Source organism: Poecilia reticulata, chromosome 8, assembly GCF_904066995.2.
Source record: "Poecilia reticulata chromosome 8, P_reticulata-male-v2, whole genome shotgun sequence".
Classification (NCBI taxonomy): Eukaryota; Metazoa; Chordata; class Actinopteri; order Cyprinodontiformes; family Poeciliidae; genus Poecilia; species Poecilia reticulata.
Window position 1 is genome coordinate 26895590 of NC_088837.1, and position 17737 is coordinate 26913326.

The window sequence follows — 17737 nt, forward strand, 5'->3', positions numbered from 1 at the left end:
GTAAAGAACCAAGAATGAGAAACTAAGTTTATCAAAACTAATCAGTTTCAAACAAGAGAAATTAATTAACCCCTTCATAGAAAACTGATCAACTCAGACTTGCCCTGACTGATACCTTTAAGCAACCTGAGCTTGAACTCTGACCTCAGCTGAATGTTTACTGGATATATTTTCACATCCTGGCTCTTTAACAGGGGTGTAAAAACTTTATTAAAGAAACCAGAGAAGTGACTGCAGTTCATGATGAAATGGATTTTATTTATAAAAACAGCAGATAAATCTTTATTTGTTGCCGGGTTTCAAACATTGACAGAAAAACTAAAGTGTGATGCATTCAGGGCTGGCGGCTGATTGGTCGCCAGGTAACCAGGTGAGCAGCAGTTCATTTAATCCGGTAAGGTTTGAACCGGACCTGAATGTAGTGAGATACTGTGGTGGCTGAGTGGGCGGAGCTCCGAGCAGTGGGCGGGGCTTCAGGCGGCAGACAGGCAGGCCTGCCGGACGCTCTGGGCCCAGGTGTTGAGCAGCTCCGTCACCGAGTGTTTGTCAGGAAGCTGCAGCAGTTTGGACGTCATGTTCCTGTGGACCGTCTGCAGGAAGCCGTTGGCACCTGAGACACAGCAGAGACATTTAGACGCTTCAGAGGCGCAGCAGATTCAGTCCTGGAGAAATAAACCCGTCAGGACGCTGGAGTCCCGTTTCCTCACCGTACTGGTCTCCGTCGTCGGCCCAGTGCGGACTCTGATCCGGGTAGTCTGCAGGAACGCTGAGCTGCAGCGGAGGAACGCTGGGCAGGTTTTTATCGTCTGGGGACAAAAAGAGCAACAAGGTGAGGAAACCAGAACTGGAGCTGATGGTCTCAGAAAACCCGACGACTACAGCAAATCATCATGGTAGGAAACGATCAAATCTGATATCCTGCAGCATTTCTGGTGAAACAAACAGCAGGAAGCACTTCCTTATATGGGCGGTGCCTTGGAGTTACAGCTGGTCACGTTAAACCTGAAACCACTTCCTCTAAACTTTCCTCCATTGTTTTTATTCAGTGCCTGAGCCAAAGGACGGAGAACGTCTCTATTCCACTGAGCTAATGCGTAGCGTTAGCTTCAGCGTCAATTACTTAAGAATCAAACTGTTGAGAGAACTAATGGACCGAATAACGTCCTGCTGCTGAAGCCTGGTTTAGAAAGTCGGTCTTTGATCACACATAAAAAATAAAACGGCTGACAGGTTTATAATATATCAGATGGGAAATCTCACAAAATCTCTCGAGATCAAACGAGAGTCCAGAGTAAACAAACATGGCTGACAAGACAAAAGCAGTGAAGCTATTTTGTAGATTTATTTCTTTTTTACGACGTCCACTGAACTTTCTGCAGCCCCATGGTGGTTGTTTTAGGTTCCCCTCCATGTTCCCAGTGCTTTGCTTTCTGATTGGCTGAACGCCACATTCACCAGGCTGCGTTGTCCTTGGTCCTCTGGGACGACATGCTGAATATTCAACATGCTGAATATCATCAGTTATTGATTGCAGCCGACGTGAGTGAATCAGATCAGTCTGAACTCACAGCAGGAAGATCGGATCAGAGCTACCGACATGACTGGAACGTCTTTAGGTCGGAAATCGGAATAAAGATCTTGCAGGCTGATCCCGCCGACGGCTACGGTTCTGCAGTTCAGCCTGATTTATGTGGAGGAAAGTGAAACTGACGCTGAGCACGGAGAGCTTTTAACTCCCCGGTTAGCATGCTGGTTTGTTAGGTCTCCTCCTGATCATCGTCAGGTAAATGTCTACTTCCTGAGCTCAGATTTGAGCTGCAGACATTCTAGTTTATCATTTAATTCTCCGTTTCTCACAAGTCTAATCAATAGTAGTAATGATTGGAGCTAAATCAGAGGATCCATCAGCCAATCACAGCGTCTCACCCAGCTTGCAGATGAGGTGCACGGTGCCGTTGTTGCTGCAGAAGGCCGGGTCCAGGTTGACCAGGAACTTGACATCGAGGCGCGCGACCTCCCCTTGCAGGATGTTGGGGATGGTCTGCCGCTCGTCTTCCTCGTGCTTCCTCTTCCTCCCGCAGACGTTGGGCCCCCTGGGGAACAGAGAAGGGGGTCAGACGGGGCGAGGCGAAGCGGCGTGGAGCGCTGGGGCGGGGCCTACGTGATGGGCGGCTCGTGGATGGCGCTCATGGCGGGGGCGAAGGTCCGGTACAGGGAGTGGTTGAAGACCGGGGAGCGGATGTTGGCCATGACGGCGTCCAGCAGCGGCTGGCACAGATACTGCTGCTTGGTGGGAACCGGAGGGGGGGGCGGCGTCGGCTGAAACAGACGGGAATCCTGTCAGAACCGAGAACCGCCATTAAGACAGAAACACTGACGGGACGAGTCAGAGGAGAAACTTTGCTTTAGCAAACGCTGAAACTCAGAGGATTTTTATGATTCTAAACAATAATCAGTGAAGAGTCAACGTCTCTGGGAACAACACGGAGTTACTGGCTTCAGCAGTGTTTCTACAGGCCGCTAGGGGGCGCTGTGGGGGAGAGAGGATGAGGAAAAACATGCAAAACTAAAATTAGTTTAATAACAAATATTTTAATCTTAAACGTTTTTCAAATACAAGTTAAAATAATTTATTTAAATGTTATTTCTGATAATCTGCCAGTAAAAATCCTCTTTGCTCCTGAAGTTGGTGTAATGACAAGAAATTAAAGTTTCTTAGAAAATAACCAAAGGAAAAAACCACAAGAACTGCCAGAATAAACCGACATTTTATGTGATTAATAAAAAAATATTGAATATTTTATTATAATCAAAAGAAGGGATTATGTTGAAAAGCCTTAATATATTAAATGAAAATAAAAGTTCCGCCACAGGACCTCCTGCTTTCCTCATCATGTGGACGTGATGAGATGCTAAAGTAACAGTTGAACAGCTGAAGCAGAAAGTTGAGCTCTTCTTACCACGGCCATGTCGTTCTTCAGCTTCTCCAAAGCGATTTCGCATTTCTGCAGCGTCTTCAGGGGACACCTGCAGGTCAGAAGAACAAAGTAGCTGCAGGTGAGCCAGAGTCTCTCAGCTGCTGCACTGCTTCACCTGCAAGCTGCTCCTGTCCAGCTCCAGACCGGACATGGCGCTCATTCCGACTGCCTGGTTTCATTACGCCATCAAATAAAATGGTGTAAAACTTCAGTAAAATAAATAATTCAGATTTAAGAGAAACAGAGATTAAATACTATCATTTTGATCTATTCTGGCCATTTTGTGCTGTTGTCAAATCAAAGCAGGACGCCAAGGCGGGAAAGATGGCGGCTCCGGCCAGAGCTCCGGCTCCGGTTCCGGCCAGAGCTCCGGCTCCGGTTCCGGCCAGAGCTCCGGCTCCAACCAGGGCTCCGGCTCCGGTTCCGGCCAGAGCTCCGGCTCCAACCAGGGCTCCGGCTCCGGTTCCGGCCAGAGCTCCGGCTCCAACCAGGGCTCCGGCTCCGGTTCCGGCCAGAGCTCCGGCTCCAACCAGGGCTCCGGTTCCGGTTCCGCACAGAGCTCCGGCTCCAACCAGGGCTCCGGTTCCGGTTCCGCACAGAGCTCCGGCTTCGGCTCCGGCCAGAGCTCCGGTTCCGGTTCCGACCAGAGCTCCGGTTCCGACCAGAGCTCCGGTTCCGACCAGAGCTCCGGCTCCATCGGTCTGTTCACATCCGCGCTAATAAATTATTGTTTCAAAACTGGAAGCCGATTTGTATTGAAGGTTTTACGTTCCAGTTCACACTCCGGGCCAGTAGGTGGCGGAAATGCTCCTTTAGTTTTACATTCGCCTGTAAAAAGGAGCAGCAGCGTCCGACTACGGCACAAAACACCTGCTATTTAAGTCATAAAGGAGAAAAGTGGGAAAGTAGCAGTTGTGTGCAAAGTATTTTCTATAACGAGTCAAACATAAAGACTTCAAGTGGAATACAGTTGGCATAACGGCGCTAAGCGATGAAGAGCTGTACAGAGCTAAGCTAAGCTAAGCTAAGCAGGCTAATCATCGACACAGTAAATATTTTACTTTCGGTACAAAGATCCTTTATTTGTCCCTCCAATGGAAGCACACAGTAAAGATACGCAGCTGTAATAAAATAAATAAAAATAATTGCACAACAGACACTAGCTTCCATAAAGGTTATTAGAATAGAAATATCTGTTATTGTCCCAAAGAGGGAAGATGCAAACTTATAAGGAAATAATACTGAACAGTTTTTAACATAACATGAACACTTTTACCATCCTGCTTACTGCTTTGCTAAACAGATTATGTTTTTAAATGATATATTTTCATAAATAATGGCTCAATTCTTCCCTGGCTAATTAAGGAGACTACAGGTTTTTTTCATATCGTATTTATTCTTAAAGAAATTTGTGCCATGGTGTAAAATATTTTTCTTAGCATCGGTATTGAGTTTAAGTTTCAGCAGCGTGACAGCCCGAGTGCAGTGAGGTCAAAATGGCCGTTGTGGTGTCAAAGTTCTGCAGGCGGTACCGGTACCAGTACCTGATGGTTGGATCGGTCAGGATGTTCAGCAGACTCTTCATCTTGCTCAGGTCCTTCTTCCTGTCTGGCAGCACAACAACACAAACATCAACTTCCTGTCTTTGTACAATTTCACGTAATAAATGCTCATTAAATGTGGACCCAAACCTCCCACAGCTTCCCGGTTCAGAAATTTACCTTTAAAATGTTTAAAAGGTAGAAACCTCAAATTAAGAGACTGATTTTAAGATTTTCTTTTATTAAGATTTTTAAAATGTCTGAGGATGTTTTTATTGTTTTCAGATTACTTTTTTTTTATTTTTTATAAATGAGTCTTGCATATGATCCGTTTCCATGGAAACCAGGTTTTAATACATAAATTCAAAAAACATCAAAAATTATAATTACAATAAAAACATTTTGCAAAGACAATAAATATTTAAGATAAAAACAGAACAAATAAATACAAAAGGAATTGAAGATTAAATAATAATGTCATAAATATTGCTCGATTTCTCGATGGATTTTCTCTGAGGGGAACTAATCATCTGCAAAGAGAGGTCAAAGGTCAGCCGCTCACCTTCATTCTTGTCGATCTTGTTGATCATCCGGCGAAGCGGCTCGATGTATTTGGACAGCTGCTTGAGCTTCTCCATGTACTGCTGCTCCTCCAGAGACGTGGCTCCAGCCGGACTCATGGCCGACCCGGGGTTACCTGAGCACAGGTGGGAAGGGGGAGGAGCCAGCTGGAGTCACATGACACAGAACCGACTGACGGTTCTGGTTTCACTTTCACTAAACCATTCAACAGTTCTGTGTCTATTTGGGCCTCAAGTCCAGTTCTGTGAATTGGAGGTTGTTGGTTGTGGCGCCTCCTACAGATTTATCACACTCCCACTAACTGGTTCAGAACTGGTTCAGAACTGGTTCTGAACTGGTTCAGAACTGGTTCAGAACCAGTGGTTATATGAATAAACACCAACTGAAAGTCTGACAATGGATTAGCAGGGTTTCCCCCAGAAAACTTGCTAAGCCCGGTGGTCAGGGTGCCGAGGCGGGTCACCGGCAGGCGGTCCACCGGCGGGCGGTCCACCGGCGGGCGGTCCACCGGCAGGCGGGTCACCGGCAGGCGGTCCACCGGCAGGCGGGTCACCGGCGGGCGGGTCACCGGCAGGCGGGTCACCGGCGGGCGGTCCACCGGCAGGCGGGTCACCGGCGGGCGGTCCACCGGCAGGCGGGTCACCGGCGGGCGGTCCACCGGCAGGCGGGTCACCGGCGGGCGGTCCACCGGCAGGCGGGTCACCGGTGGACCGCCGTGTTTTTGTATTAAAAGATGTTAAGGAGACAGGAAATTTTTAAATATCACTCGGTAATTAATTATACGTTACAAGAAAACATCACCAGTGAAACATTACTTAAACCCACAACTAGTCTTAAAAACAACAAATCAAAATATACAATTAAAATGAATTATTTGCACTTCTGTTTAATCCAAATTAAGTCAGCAGCTCCATCGGGCCCCCAGGACTTCAGGGGCCATAAATGATCATATTTTAACACAGACCGCAGACACATGAATGTAATATTGGTTTATTGAGATGATCAATGCTGCTAGATTTGGTTCGATTTCAGCATAAATTAAAAGATTTTAAATTGTTTAACATTTAAATGTAAGATTTTAATGAGCTGGTAGGTTTACTTTGTAAAAGTTCAAAGAACAATATCCATAGTTAAGATTGTTTTGTTACCATAGCAACAATCTGATGCTGTGAAAGTAATAAACTGGATTATAACTGATTGTTTTTAGGTTGGCCAGTTAAAATCCTCCTCCTCTCCCAGATTAAATGTAACACAGAAGCTGTTAGAGCTGCTGATGTTTTTAGCAACAGAAGGGGCCCCTAAGGGGCCATTCTCACTGCCACACACATTCAACCTGTATGTGATCTGCAGTCTGAACGGAAAACGACCTGAAAGTGTCCTGCATGCGCAGTAGAGGGCGCCATAGCGTCAGCGTTCTCTGTGTTCTGCCAACCGCCACAGAAAGAAGAAGAGCTCAGAGTTAGTGGAAGTAAACATGGAGGCTAACGGTGGAGCTTAGCTTACATATTTGAAGTTGTTGCATATTAACAACTTAGTCCTCATTATAGTCGTCATGGTTGTTTTTCTTGCGTATCAGGAAGCAGAATTTGTTTAGTTCTGATGAATGCAGCCTGAACGTTTGGTCCATTTGAATCGGATACGTATCGGATATGGATCACATTCTAAAAGAATCCGACCTGAGCTGCTCACACTGCCATGAAAAGGTCAGATACAGGTCACATTACGTCAGAACAATCTGAACTGGGTCACTTCAGTGTGAACGCAGCCTAAATCGGATTCTGCTCCAGGCCTCATCCAGCCTTGGACCGGCCCTGCATGCTGAGGTAACCTGCTGCACTGCGCAGAGATTCACAACAAACAGGAGGTTTAATTCAATGCTGCTAATGTGGATTTAGTAGCTCTAACATTTCGTGTCTGTTGAGTTTTTAATAAGCGTCACAGAAACTATTCTGGTTGGTTGGAGTTAAAAAAACAAGTTTTGTTTTTTTTATTATTATTTTCCTAAAAACATAAACAAGAAAGGCTTCGCCTGGCGGTGGCGCTACTAAAGCATGGCGGCCGCCAGGCCTATGGGGGAAACCCTGGATTAGGATGTTCAGTCAGAATGGATCCATATTTCTAGCATGCATTACCAAGCAGGGCCACAGGGGGCGCTGCAGACCTTCCACTGTCAGTGTTATTCACCTACACACAGAATGGCATCGTCAGCCATATTGTGAGGCCAGTTGATCTCAGAAAATAAAACTACTCTGCTTGCAACCTGGTTACAACTAACCTATTAAATTTTATTTTATTTTTAATTAAAGTATTTTAGTTGTGGATGTGAGAAATGAGGAATATGACATATTTGTTGAGATATAATAATTTTTTTTACCATCTAATCTAATTTTAAAGAGCAGAGGCTTGTGCTGACACAACAACATCAGCAATCTCTGGCTCCAGTCTGGAGGAAGAAAGCCACTCACAACATGGCCGCCATCACCGTTTAGTCGCAGCTCCTCTGGCATTGCATTCCACCCACTGTGTGACTGTTACCTGGCGTGTTGAGGGGCCCGGGCGAAGCCACCCCGTGGTTCTGCTGGGGGGTTCTGGCTGTGACCGGGCTCGGCGACGGCTGAGGGGAGGGGCTGGGCTGGAAGCCGCCCGGAGACGGCGTGGGGCCGGAGCTGCAGGCAGGAAACAGGAAGTGGTTAACAGGCAGAGGGAGGGGGTGTGGCCTCCGGGCAGCCGTCTTACCTGGCCGAGTTGGGCTGGGAGGAGGGGGGTTGTGGGGACGGCTGGGGGGGTGGCAGCATTTGAGGGGGGGGCACCTGCACAGGTGAGGGTGATGACATCATGGGATGCTGTGGCACCTGAGGAGAGGGAGACGGACAGCTCAGCCTGCGCTCCTGTTACCTGGATGACTCAGAGCAGGAGAACACACCTGTGTGGTCATCATCTGACCTCCGACCCCGGCCGTGCTGTTTGGAGGAGGGATGGTGGCGTTCAGAGGTGGCCGAGGGGGGCGGGGCATATTCTGCATCGGGGGCCGGACCATCTGCAGAGGTTAGCTTAACGTTAGCCTGACGCTACGCTATCACAGCAATAAACTTTTGCAACAATAAAAGTGACAATATTTATTTCTTCTTCTTCTTTAAGTAACAGTGAGACTTTGTGTCGCAGCAATTACCCCAACAGAAAACCAGAAACGCTCCTGTTCAGGACTCGCCACATGAAGCAGTGCCTGATTTGGGTCACTAAGCTGAAACTGTACTTTTAATTTACTGACGACTTCACTGAACAAACAGGAGAAAAACCTTAAACTTTCAGCTTGTTTGGAATTTATCACAACAACGAATCAAAGTTCTTATTTATCATGATAAAAGGCCACGACGTTAGCATGTGGAGGCCAGCCTCGAGGTGACTCACCTGTCCAGGCACGGCGGCGGCGGCTGCGGCGGCTGCAGCGGCGTTGAGCTGCGCGTGCGCAGCGGCCTGCTGGGCCTGCTGCAGCGGCAGCGTGGCACGAGCCTGCTGCAGGCAGAGCAGAGCATGCGAGGGTTAGGGTGGGGAGCTGGACCCCCACCACCTACAAAGCTAACTAACGTAGCATCAACGTTTGAGCTGCTTTCAGTTTAAAGATGTTAATAAACCTCTGATGACCCCTGGAAACTTTTTCACTAATATCTCTAAAATGAAAGTGGCAAGGGAAAAAATGTAACACTGATTTAGTTAGATGTGGAGGTGGAGGGGTGGGTCCAGCTTCAGTCCAGTGCGGTTCTCCTGGGCTCTGTTGCACCAGTCCAAACCCACCTGGAAGGCCTGCATCTTGAGCTGCTGCTGCTGGCTCAGTGAGCTGATGGGGATGGACTGCGCCGGCATCTGACCCGGCAGAGACTGGGGGACGAGTCCGGGCTGGGAGTGAGGAGGCATCTGACCCGGCTGGACCTGGACCTGGACCTGGACCTGCTGCTGCTGCTGTTGCTGCTGCTGCTGCTGCTGCTGCTGCACAATCTGCTGGATGGACTGGGCCTGCGCCTGGTGCTGCTGCTGCATCTGCAGTTGCTGCAGTTGCTGCTGCTGTTGCTGCTGCAGCTGCATCCGCGTCTGATGCATCTGAAGAGACAGGAAATGAGAGCTGGAGGACAGGAAGCAGCTGCTGACAAACAGAACCAGTTTCCACCAGCAGATGGCACAAACGGACGGTACCACTGGAAGACATCTTCGCGTTAGACAGTGCTGTACGCTGAAGAAAAAGGGGGACCGTTTGTCCCCCAGTAGGTGGGCGTGGACTAAGCCTTTTTCAGGGCTGCGCTGCGTGCGGGATAAACCCACTGGCGATAGCCTTAGCCAAACATTTTACACTGAAAGAACCAGTTTCCACCAGCAGATGGCAGAGTTGCAGATTGAGGGTGAAATTAACTCAAACAGCTTCGTTCATTCATTAATATCACTAAAAGTAAAGCGGACCGGGGTCGGACTAAAGCGGACCGGGGTTAGGACTAAAGCGGACTGGATTCGGACTAAAGCGGACCGGAGTCGGACTAAAGCGGACCGGAGTCGGACTAAAGCGGACCGGAGTCGGACTAAAGCGGACCGGAGTCGGACTAAAGCGGACCGGAGTCGGACTAAAGCGGACCGGGGTTAGGACTAAAGCGGACCGGGGTCGGACTAAAGCGGACCGGGGTTAGGACTAAAGCGGACCGGGGTCGGACTAAAGCGGACCGGGGTTAGGACTAAAGCGGACCGGAGTCGGACTAAAGCGGACTGGATTCGGACTAAAGCGGACCGGAGTCGGACTAAAGCGGACTGGATTCGGACTAAAGCGGACCGGAGTCGGACTAAAGCGGACTGGATTCGGACTAAAGCGGACTGGATTCGGACTAAAGCGGACCGGAGTCGGACTAAAGCGGACTGGATTCGGACTAAAGCGGACCGGAGTCGGACTAAAGCGGACCAGAGTCGGACTAAAGCGGACTGGATTCGGACTAAAGCGGACCGGAGTCGGACTAAAGCGGACTGGATTCGGACTAAAGCGGACTGGATTCGGACTAAAGCGGACCAGAGTCGGACTAAAGCGGACCGGAGTCGGACTAAAGCGGACCGGAGTCGGACTAAAGCGGACCGGAGTCGGACTAAAGCGGACTGGATTCGGACTAAAGCAGACCAGAGTCGGACTAAAGCAGACCAGAGTCGGACTAAAGCGGACCGGAGTCGGACTAAAGCGGACCGGAGTCGGACTAAAGCGGACCGGAGTCGGACTAAAGCGGACTGGAGTCGGACTAAAGCGGACCGGAGTCGGACTGAAGCGGACCGGAGTCGGACTAAAGCGGACTGGATTCGGACTAAAGCGGACCGGAGTCGGACTGAACAGAGTGTTTGTCTACTTGGGCGCCACCATGTTGGAACGTGTTAATAACTCAAATGCTGCTGCGTTGGTGGGACTCAGAGCTCTGAGGTAAATGGAATCTGAACATCTGCAGAACCCTCAGGGTATCTGGACTCGGTTCTGCTGGGTCCGTTTGTGGACAGACCTGGTTCTGCTGCTGCTGGTTCTGGACATGCTGCTGTTGTTGCTGTTGTTGCTGCTGTTGCTGCTGCTGCTGCAGCTGCTGGTTCTGGGCGTGCTGCTGCAGAGCGCGGAGCTGCTGCTGCTGCTGCTGGAACTGCTGCTGCTGCTGCAGCGCGGCGTTCTGCTGCGCCTGCTGCTGCTGCGCCTGCTGGAACTGTTGGAACTGCATGGACTGCTGCTGCTGCTGCTGCTGCACCATCTGTTGCACCGACATCTGGCCCGGAGCGCCCACTGCAGAGACACAGGGAGGGTAGGAATGACCCGGTTCTGGAGCCGGAGCCAGCCTGGAGTCGGCTCAACATGCCGAAGCAGGGAGAGAGAGCAGCACGCTCAGAGCAGCAGCAGGAAACACACTCACTGGCTTGTGGGTTTCCCGGCACCCCGGCCATGGCATGCTGGCCTAGCTGCATCTGCCCCATGGCCCCCATGCCCCCCACCGTGGCGCCTGGGGCCCGGGGCCCCATGCCCATGCCCCCGCCTACCCCCGTCAGGTTAGTCAGGGCATTCATGGGATCTAGCAGAGGGCAAACAACAGACAACATTACGCAGCTCCGACATGCTCAGCAGAACCCCCATGAACCCGGTAGAGCTGGGCCCGGCCGGAGCCGAACCCCACCCAGAACCCAGCAGGGAGCAGAGCTGCACTCACCGGCTCCACCCAGCGCCTTCTTATCTGCAACACAAAGCCCAGCGGCGGTTAGCCTCACCCAAACACAACTGGCAACCGGAGAGACAGGAAGCTGCAGAACTCACGGATGTCCCTGAAGTGGATGATGAGCCGGGCCACCAGGGACAGGTACTCCTCCTGAAACGCACACACTGCTGTTAGTGTCGGCTGCCAACCCGTTTCCCATCAGCCACCTGGGCACAACTCACTCTGGTCTTGGCTTTGATGAAGACGTGGTTTTCCATGTCCGTCCCAGACTTGTGTGTCGTGTTTCCAGAGCCGGCCTTCCTCATGGCGTCTTCACTGAGGAAGACCAACACAAACTGCTCAGCAGAGGAAACATCAACATTCATTTTAACTGTCCAAAATATACAAAAATAATCTCAACAAAAGCCACAGAAATGACAGAGGAGCATTTCTCATTCATCATATCTCTTCTTCTTCAGACACTTTATTCATTTCATTTTTTCTGTGTCTCAGTGAGACCTCTCTGCTTTATAAATCTTTGTCTCTAAATAGTTTCAATGTTTTCAGGATCAATTATCAGAATTTAACCTAAATTACATCAACAATGATAAATCTAACAGCTCCATAGTTTTAAGTTTTTTAATTTTATTTATGCTTCAGCTGTGGTTGTGTTTAAAAAGTTCACGTTTATTTTTCATGCTGCACGTTTTTCTAATTACTGTTAAACTGAACAAGTCAATCTGTCCATTTAAAATGTGCATTAATACGCCTCCTCTTTTTGGCCCTGGTGCTAAAATCCCTTCAAAATAAAAGGTTTTAATGATTTTAACTACGTTTTCAGTCAGATTATTGTTTTAGAAATACAGTAGGCCCTTTGAGAAGAAAAATGCAGGTTAAGTTACATAAAATCTTTTTAGTATTTGCATCTTTCCTTCTAAATTATCCTTGTAGTCATGTGTAAATACCATTAAATACAAAGAATTCAGCAAGCATGGAAAGCCAAAAGTACCAGTTTAATAAATTAAAAAGTTAAAATAGTTTTTTATACATCTGACCATTTTATTAAAACTTCATGTGGATGCTTCAAATTATCTCATTAATCCCAAATAAACAAACATTTTCCAAAAACTGAATAAATGTCGAACTTTAAAAACACAGAAAATGTTGTTTATTTCTGCAATAAACAACATTTTTATGTTGTTTATTGCAACATAAAAATGTTGAAACACGAGTCTTAGACCAAGATCCAGTCCCACAGTGAGCTCCTCCCTTCCTACAGCTCCTCCATTCCTACAGCACACCTCACTGCTGTCCTGCACCATCAGAACAGACTTCTCCTCTCTGCATCCCGTCTTATTCCTTTACTCCAGCCAGTGCAGCTCTCTAAACTTATCCCTAAGCACAATTTAAAGTATTACACATGTCCTCATTAATCTGAATTAAATATGAGATCATCTGTCCAACAGTGTCCCGCTGATTCTAATAGTTACTTTTGGTTTTATTTAGAGAAAGAGGAATTAAAAATGCTGCTTAAACACTTTAACAGGCATCTCTATAAGAATAATATATAAAACAATTGCGTAGTGGAGTAAAAACTTCTTGTTTATAATACTGACTATCTTCAACAGCTAATGATGCCAACAACAAAATCTGGTCAGAAAAAGACAAAACAATGGATTTTAGACGTTTTATTTGCGCCGAATTAAACATCGGTTTCATGCCCATAAGACCACCTGAAATGCAGTAGAAGTTTAGCACCAAACGGATTTTTGTCCTCAGTTTTTCTTAAATTGGCAGTTTTTACAAAATGTTAGCGGTTAGCTAAACCCAAAGCTAGCCTAGCTGAGCGCAAAACCGTGAAAAAGAAGCAACTTCCTCACATCTGAGCCACGACTTTCTGTCGGAACTGAGGGCTCCTCCAGTCGCTGTCGGCTCCAGGAACCTCCATGGCAGAACTGATCCAAAACGGACTTAATTTCTCTCGGTTCCAACTGTTTTCGCCTTCCTTCTTCCGCTGCAGAGATAATGGCGGCGGTTCGGCGGATGTTAGCGCTGATGAACGCTTCCGCCCCCCACTGGTCAGAATTAGATACTACATGGCACCAAAACAACAACACGACACAACACCACGGCCTAACCCTCACAAAACAAATTAGAATATTTTATACGAATTTTAAATAGACAAATAGTATGTTTTTAGGTATTAAAATAAAGAAAAGTCTACAACCTTTGCGAAGACATTGCAGGATATTGACGTCTGTGAAAAACCTTTTTTTTCAAGCAGAGTTTACAAAGACTTGGGCAAAAATTGACAGAAAACTAGAAAAATTGCTGTCCATAGCAAAACAGCAGTGATAATGCATATTTGCAGAAATGCAAGAAAAAGCAGAACAAAGCATAAGAAATAGAAAAAAGCAGAAGAAAGCTACTGTCATGCATGGTAGAAATCTTTTGCCAATTTGTGAAATTTAGCTAAAGAATAGCAAAAATTAGGAGAATCAGAAATTAGTAAAAAAAAATAAAGACTGAAATAGTTGAAGAATGTAATAATAAAAATAGCAAAAGACGTCATACAAATTAGCAAAAGTAGAGAATATAAAACCTGAAATAGATGAAAGAGGTGAAAAGTAAAATATTTAAATTAGAAGAAACAGAAATTAGTTTAAAAAGATCTGAACAACGCATAAGTAGGAAAAAAGCACAAGAAATGCTACATCCATGTGTAGTAGGAAGTGGAAGGACCAGAAAAAAAAAAAAATCAGAAAAACAAGAAATGAAATTGAGCAGGAGAAATCAGATTAAGCAAAAATAAATCATTAATAGCAGAAGAAAGACCCTGATGCTGCAGCTCCAATTTGTAGGATTTTTTTCTAATTATTTATACACATTATATGTATGTATGTATGCATGTACGTACAGTGGTGAGAACAAGTATTTGATACACTGTTGATTTTTCAGATTTTCCCACTTGCAAAGCTTGTAAATGACTAATTTTTATCATACTCTTCAACTGTGAGTGATGGAATCTAAAACAAAAATACAGAAAAATACAATGTATAATTTTTAAATAATTTCCATTTTATTGTGTGAAATAAGTATTTGACACACCAGAAAAAAGAAACTTAATATTTGGTACAGAAACCTTTGTTTGTAATTACAGAGATGAGACGTTTCCTGTAGCTCTTGACCAGGTTTGCACACACTGCAGCAGGGATTTTGGCCCACTCCTCCATACAGATCTCCTCCAGAGCCTTCAGGTTTGGGGCTGTCGCTGGGCCACACGGACTTTAAGCTCCCTCCAAAGATTTTCTATTGGATTCAGGTCTGGAGACTGGCTAGGCCACTCCAGGACCTGAAGATGTTTCCTACGGAGCCACTCTTTAGTTGCCCTGGCTGTGTGTTTTGGGTCATTATCATGCTGGAAGACCCGGCCACGACCCATCTTCAGTGCTCTTACTGAGGGAAGGAGGTTGTTGGCCAAAATCTCACGATACATGTCCCCATCCATCCTTCCCACAACATGGTGCAGTCGTCCTGTACCCTTTGCAGAAAAGCATCCCCAAAGCATGATGTTTCCACCGCCATGCTTCACGGTTGGGATGGTGTTCTTGGGGTTGTACTCATCATTCTTCTTCCTCCAAACATGACGAGTGGAGTTTAGACCAAAAAGTTCTATTTTTGTCTCATCAGACCACATGACCTTCTCCCATTCCTCCTCTGGATCGTTCAGATGGTCATTTGCAAACAGACGGGCTTTGACATGCGTTGGCTTGAGGAAGGGCTCCTTGCGTGCACTGCAGGATTTTAATCCTTGACGGCGTAGAGAGTTACTGATTGTTTTCTATGAGACTGTGGTCCCAGCTCTATTCAGGTCATTGACCAGGTCCTGCCGTATAGTTCTGGGCTCATTCCTCACCTTCCTCCAGATCAATGATGCTCCACGAGGTGAGATCTTGCATGGCGCCCCAGACCGAGGGAGAGTTTCCGTTATTTTGTATTCCTTCCATTTTCTAATAATTGCACCAGCTGTTGTTGCCTCCTCACCAAGCTGCTTGCCTATTGCCCTGTAGCCCATCCCAGCCTTGTGCAGGTCTACAATTTTATCCCTGATGTCCTTACAGCTCTCTGGTCTTGGGCATTGTGGAGATGCTGGAGTCTGATTGATTGAGTGTGTGGACAGGTGTCTTTGATACAGGTAACGAGTTCAAACAGGTGCAGTTAATACAGGTAATGAGTGGAGAACAGGAGGGCTTCTGAAAGAAGAACCAACATGTCTGTGAGAGACGAAATTCTAACTGGTTGATAGATGATCAAATACTTATTTCACACAATAAAATGGAAATTAATTATTTAAAAATCATACATTGTATTTTTCTGGATTTTTGTTTTAGATTCCATCCCTCACAGTTGAAGAGTATCTATGATAAAAATTACAGTTTTATACAAGCTTTGCAAGTGGAAAACCTGGAAAATCAACAGTGTATCAAACATACACACACTGTATGTATGTATGTATGTATGTATGTATGTATGTATGTATGTATGTATGTATGTATGTATGTATGTATGTATGTATGTATGTATGTATGTATGTATGTAAGTATGTATCTGTTATATACAGAAAGGTAGACAAACAGAATATTTGTATAAAACCTTAAATATTTGAAAAGTACAATAGTAACATACGACAAAAGATATAGTATAGATTAACAAAAGCTGAAATAAGTATAAACTCTGAAATATTTGAAAACGCTGAAAAGGAAAACTTTGCAAAAAGCATAAATTAGAAGAGCAGAAATTAGTACAAACCTGAAAGAGTTGAAAAGAAATCATAGCAAAAAGCAAAAAATAGTACAAAAATCAGAATATTTTGATATATGAATTGGTAAATTGAATTGCAAAAGACCTTTTTAGACAGTAAAACCAGTAAAGCAGAAGGTGTGCACAGACAGGTAGACAAGCAGAAACTGACACAGGTAGAAACTGAGCACAGCAGAGAAATACATTGAAGGAATAGGAGGAGGTGTGACATGTCTGTACTCCAGAGGAGTTTGACAGAAAACAGAAAGAGCTGGAGCAATGATAGCAATAATTCCATAAAATAGACACATGTGGCTACATTTAAAGCATAAATTATTTCTCCACAGTGAAATATGTCTGAACAGCATTATTTTGTTTGTAAAAAAGCATTAAAAGCTCAAAAACAGCAGTTAGTATAGTGTACTGACATCAGTTAGTGAATTCCACCATGTATTTCAATGGGGCAAAAAAAATGCACAAAAGTTAAATTATTTTAAAAAGTACAATAGTGAAGTTTAGCAAAAGTCATAGCAGAAATCTCCAGAAGAAGATTTTGATATATGAATTAGCACAATTAGTTGAAGATAGCATAAGTAGTTAACGACCGACAAATGTGAGCAGGATCTTAAATCTCACGGATAAGATTTCAGACTTTAACCTGCAAATTGTTTTTTTTCTTTTTGTTTTAATGTCATTTAATTCTGGAAGTTCAGAGCAAATTTAAAAACAACAGAAATCATGCCAAAACCCACGTTTCTTATACCAATATAAAAAACATTATTGATTCATTTACTTGTTTTTATTGAGAGTCATTGTGGAAGGTCCAGACATAGTGGTGGCAGTATCATGCTGTGGGGTTGCATCTAGCAGGAGACACTAGAATCTTGTAAAGCTCAGAGGTGAATGAAAGGAACAGGACTGTGGCTTCAGAGAACTTTTACTATCCATTGAGACTGTAGCTACAGCTACATCTGTAGCTACAGCTACACAGAGGGTTTGAGGTTCTGGAGTGGCCTAATTAAAGCCCAGAGCTGTTCATGGCTGATCCCCACCAACCTGAGAGGATAAATGGAGGAAAACTGCAAAGTCCAGATGAGCAGCCCAGAGCACCTGGAAGGGGTCACTTATTTTATGTTTAATACTTTTATTTAATGATTGATATTTTGTGGAAATCAGGTTTCACTTTGAAACTAAATCTTTTTTCCACTAATTTTTGTCTAATATGACAAATTGTATTGATCATGATTGATTTGAAACAATGAAAGGGGTACGGCTCTGTAAGTTTCTGTCATATTACAGACTAATTTAGCGTTAGCATTATAGCTACTAACGCTAAACGGGAACAGCTAACTGAAAGGATATCAAGCAAAAGGGAAAAATAAAAATTATGATCTGAAAGAGTAAAATTATGAAATGTAAAAACAAAAAATGAACAATTAAAAAAACAAGTTCTGTTTAATTACGATAAAAATATGTTGTAGCTAAAACCTGAGAAATCCAGGAGGTTCAGCAGAACCAGAACCCGCTGCATTAATGAGAAAGACCCACCTCATGTTTAAGGTCCGAAATAAAAAACTTCCACACAATATACAGGAAATGTTTGGTGACAGAGAGGGTGGTTATGATTTAAGAGGTGAAGGGTATTTTAAAA

At 45.3% G+C, this 17737-nt stretch overlaps 1 protein-coding gene across 5 annotated transcripts; it reads right to left on the reverse strand.

Annotated features, from left to right (window-relative positions):
* Positions 1 to 237: 237 nt before the first annotated feature.
* On the reverse strand, positions 238 to 13405 carry med15 (mediator complex subunit 15). 5 transcript variants are annotated; one of them, XM_081610381.1, is made up of 18 exons: positions 13167 to 13405; positions 11529 to 11622; positions 11406 to 11457; positions 11302 to 11325; positions 11011 to 11166; positions 10615 to 10883; positions 8894 to 9196; positions 8510 to 8611; positions 8025 to 8138; positions 7838 to 7953; positions 7637 to 7767; positions 5082 to 5216; positions 4523 to 4586; positions 2961 to 3027; positions 2162 to 2337; positions 1927 to 2093; positions 708 to 806; positions 238 to 610 (listed from the first exon to the last, which is right to left on the reverse strand). In XM_081610381.1, exons 1-18 carry the CDS (start codon positions 13232 to 13234, stop codon positions 474 to 476), a joined length of 2274 nt encoding a protein of 757 aa, XP_081466507.1. In that variant the 5' UTR covers positions 13235 to 13405; the 3' UTR covers positions 238 to 473. The 5 variants fall into 5 exon arrangements, with proteins under 5 accessions (XP_081466507.1, XP_081466506.1, XP_081466508.1 ...); XM_081610380.1 differs by having other exon boundaries at positions 8510 to 8614; positions 13167 to 13402; XM_081610382.1 differs by having other exon boundaries at positions 2162 to 2319; positions 8510 to 8614; positions 13167 to 13401.
* Between the last annotated feature and the right edge of the window lie 4332 nt (positions 13406 to 17737).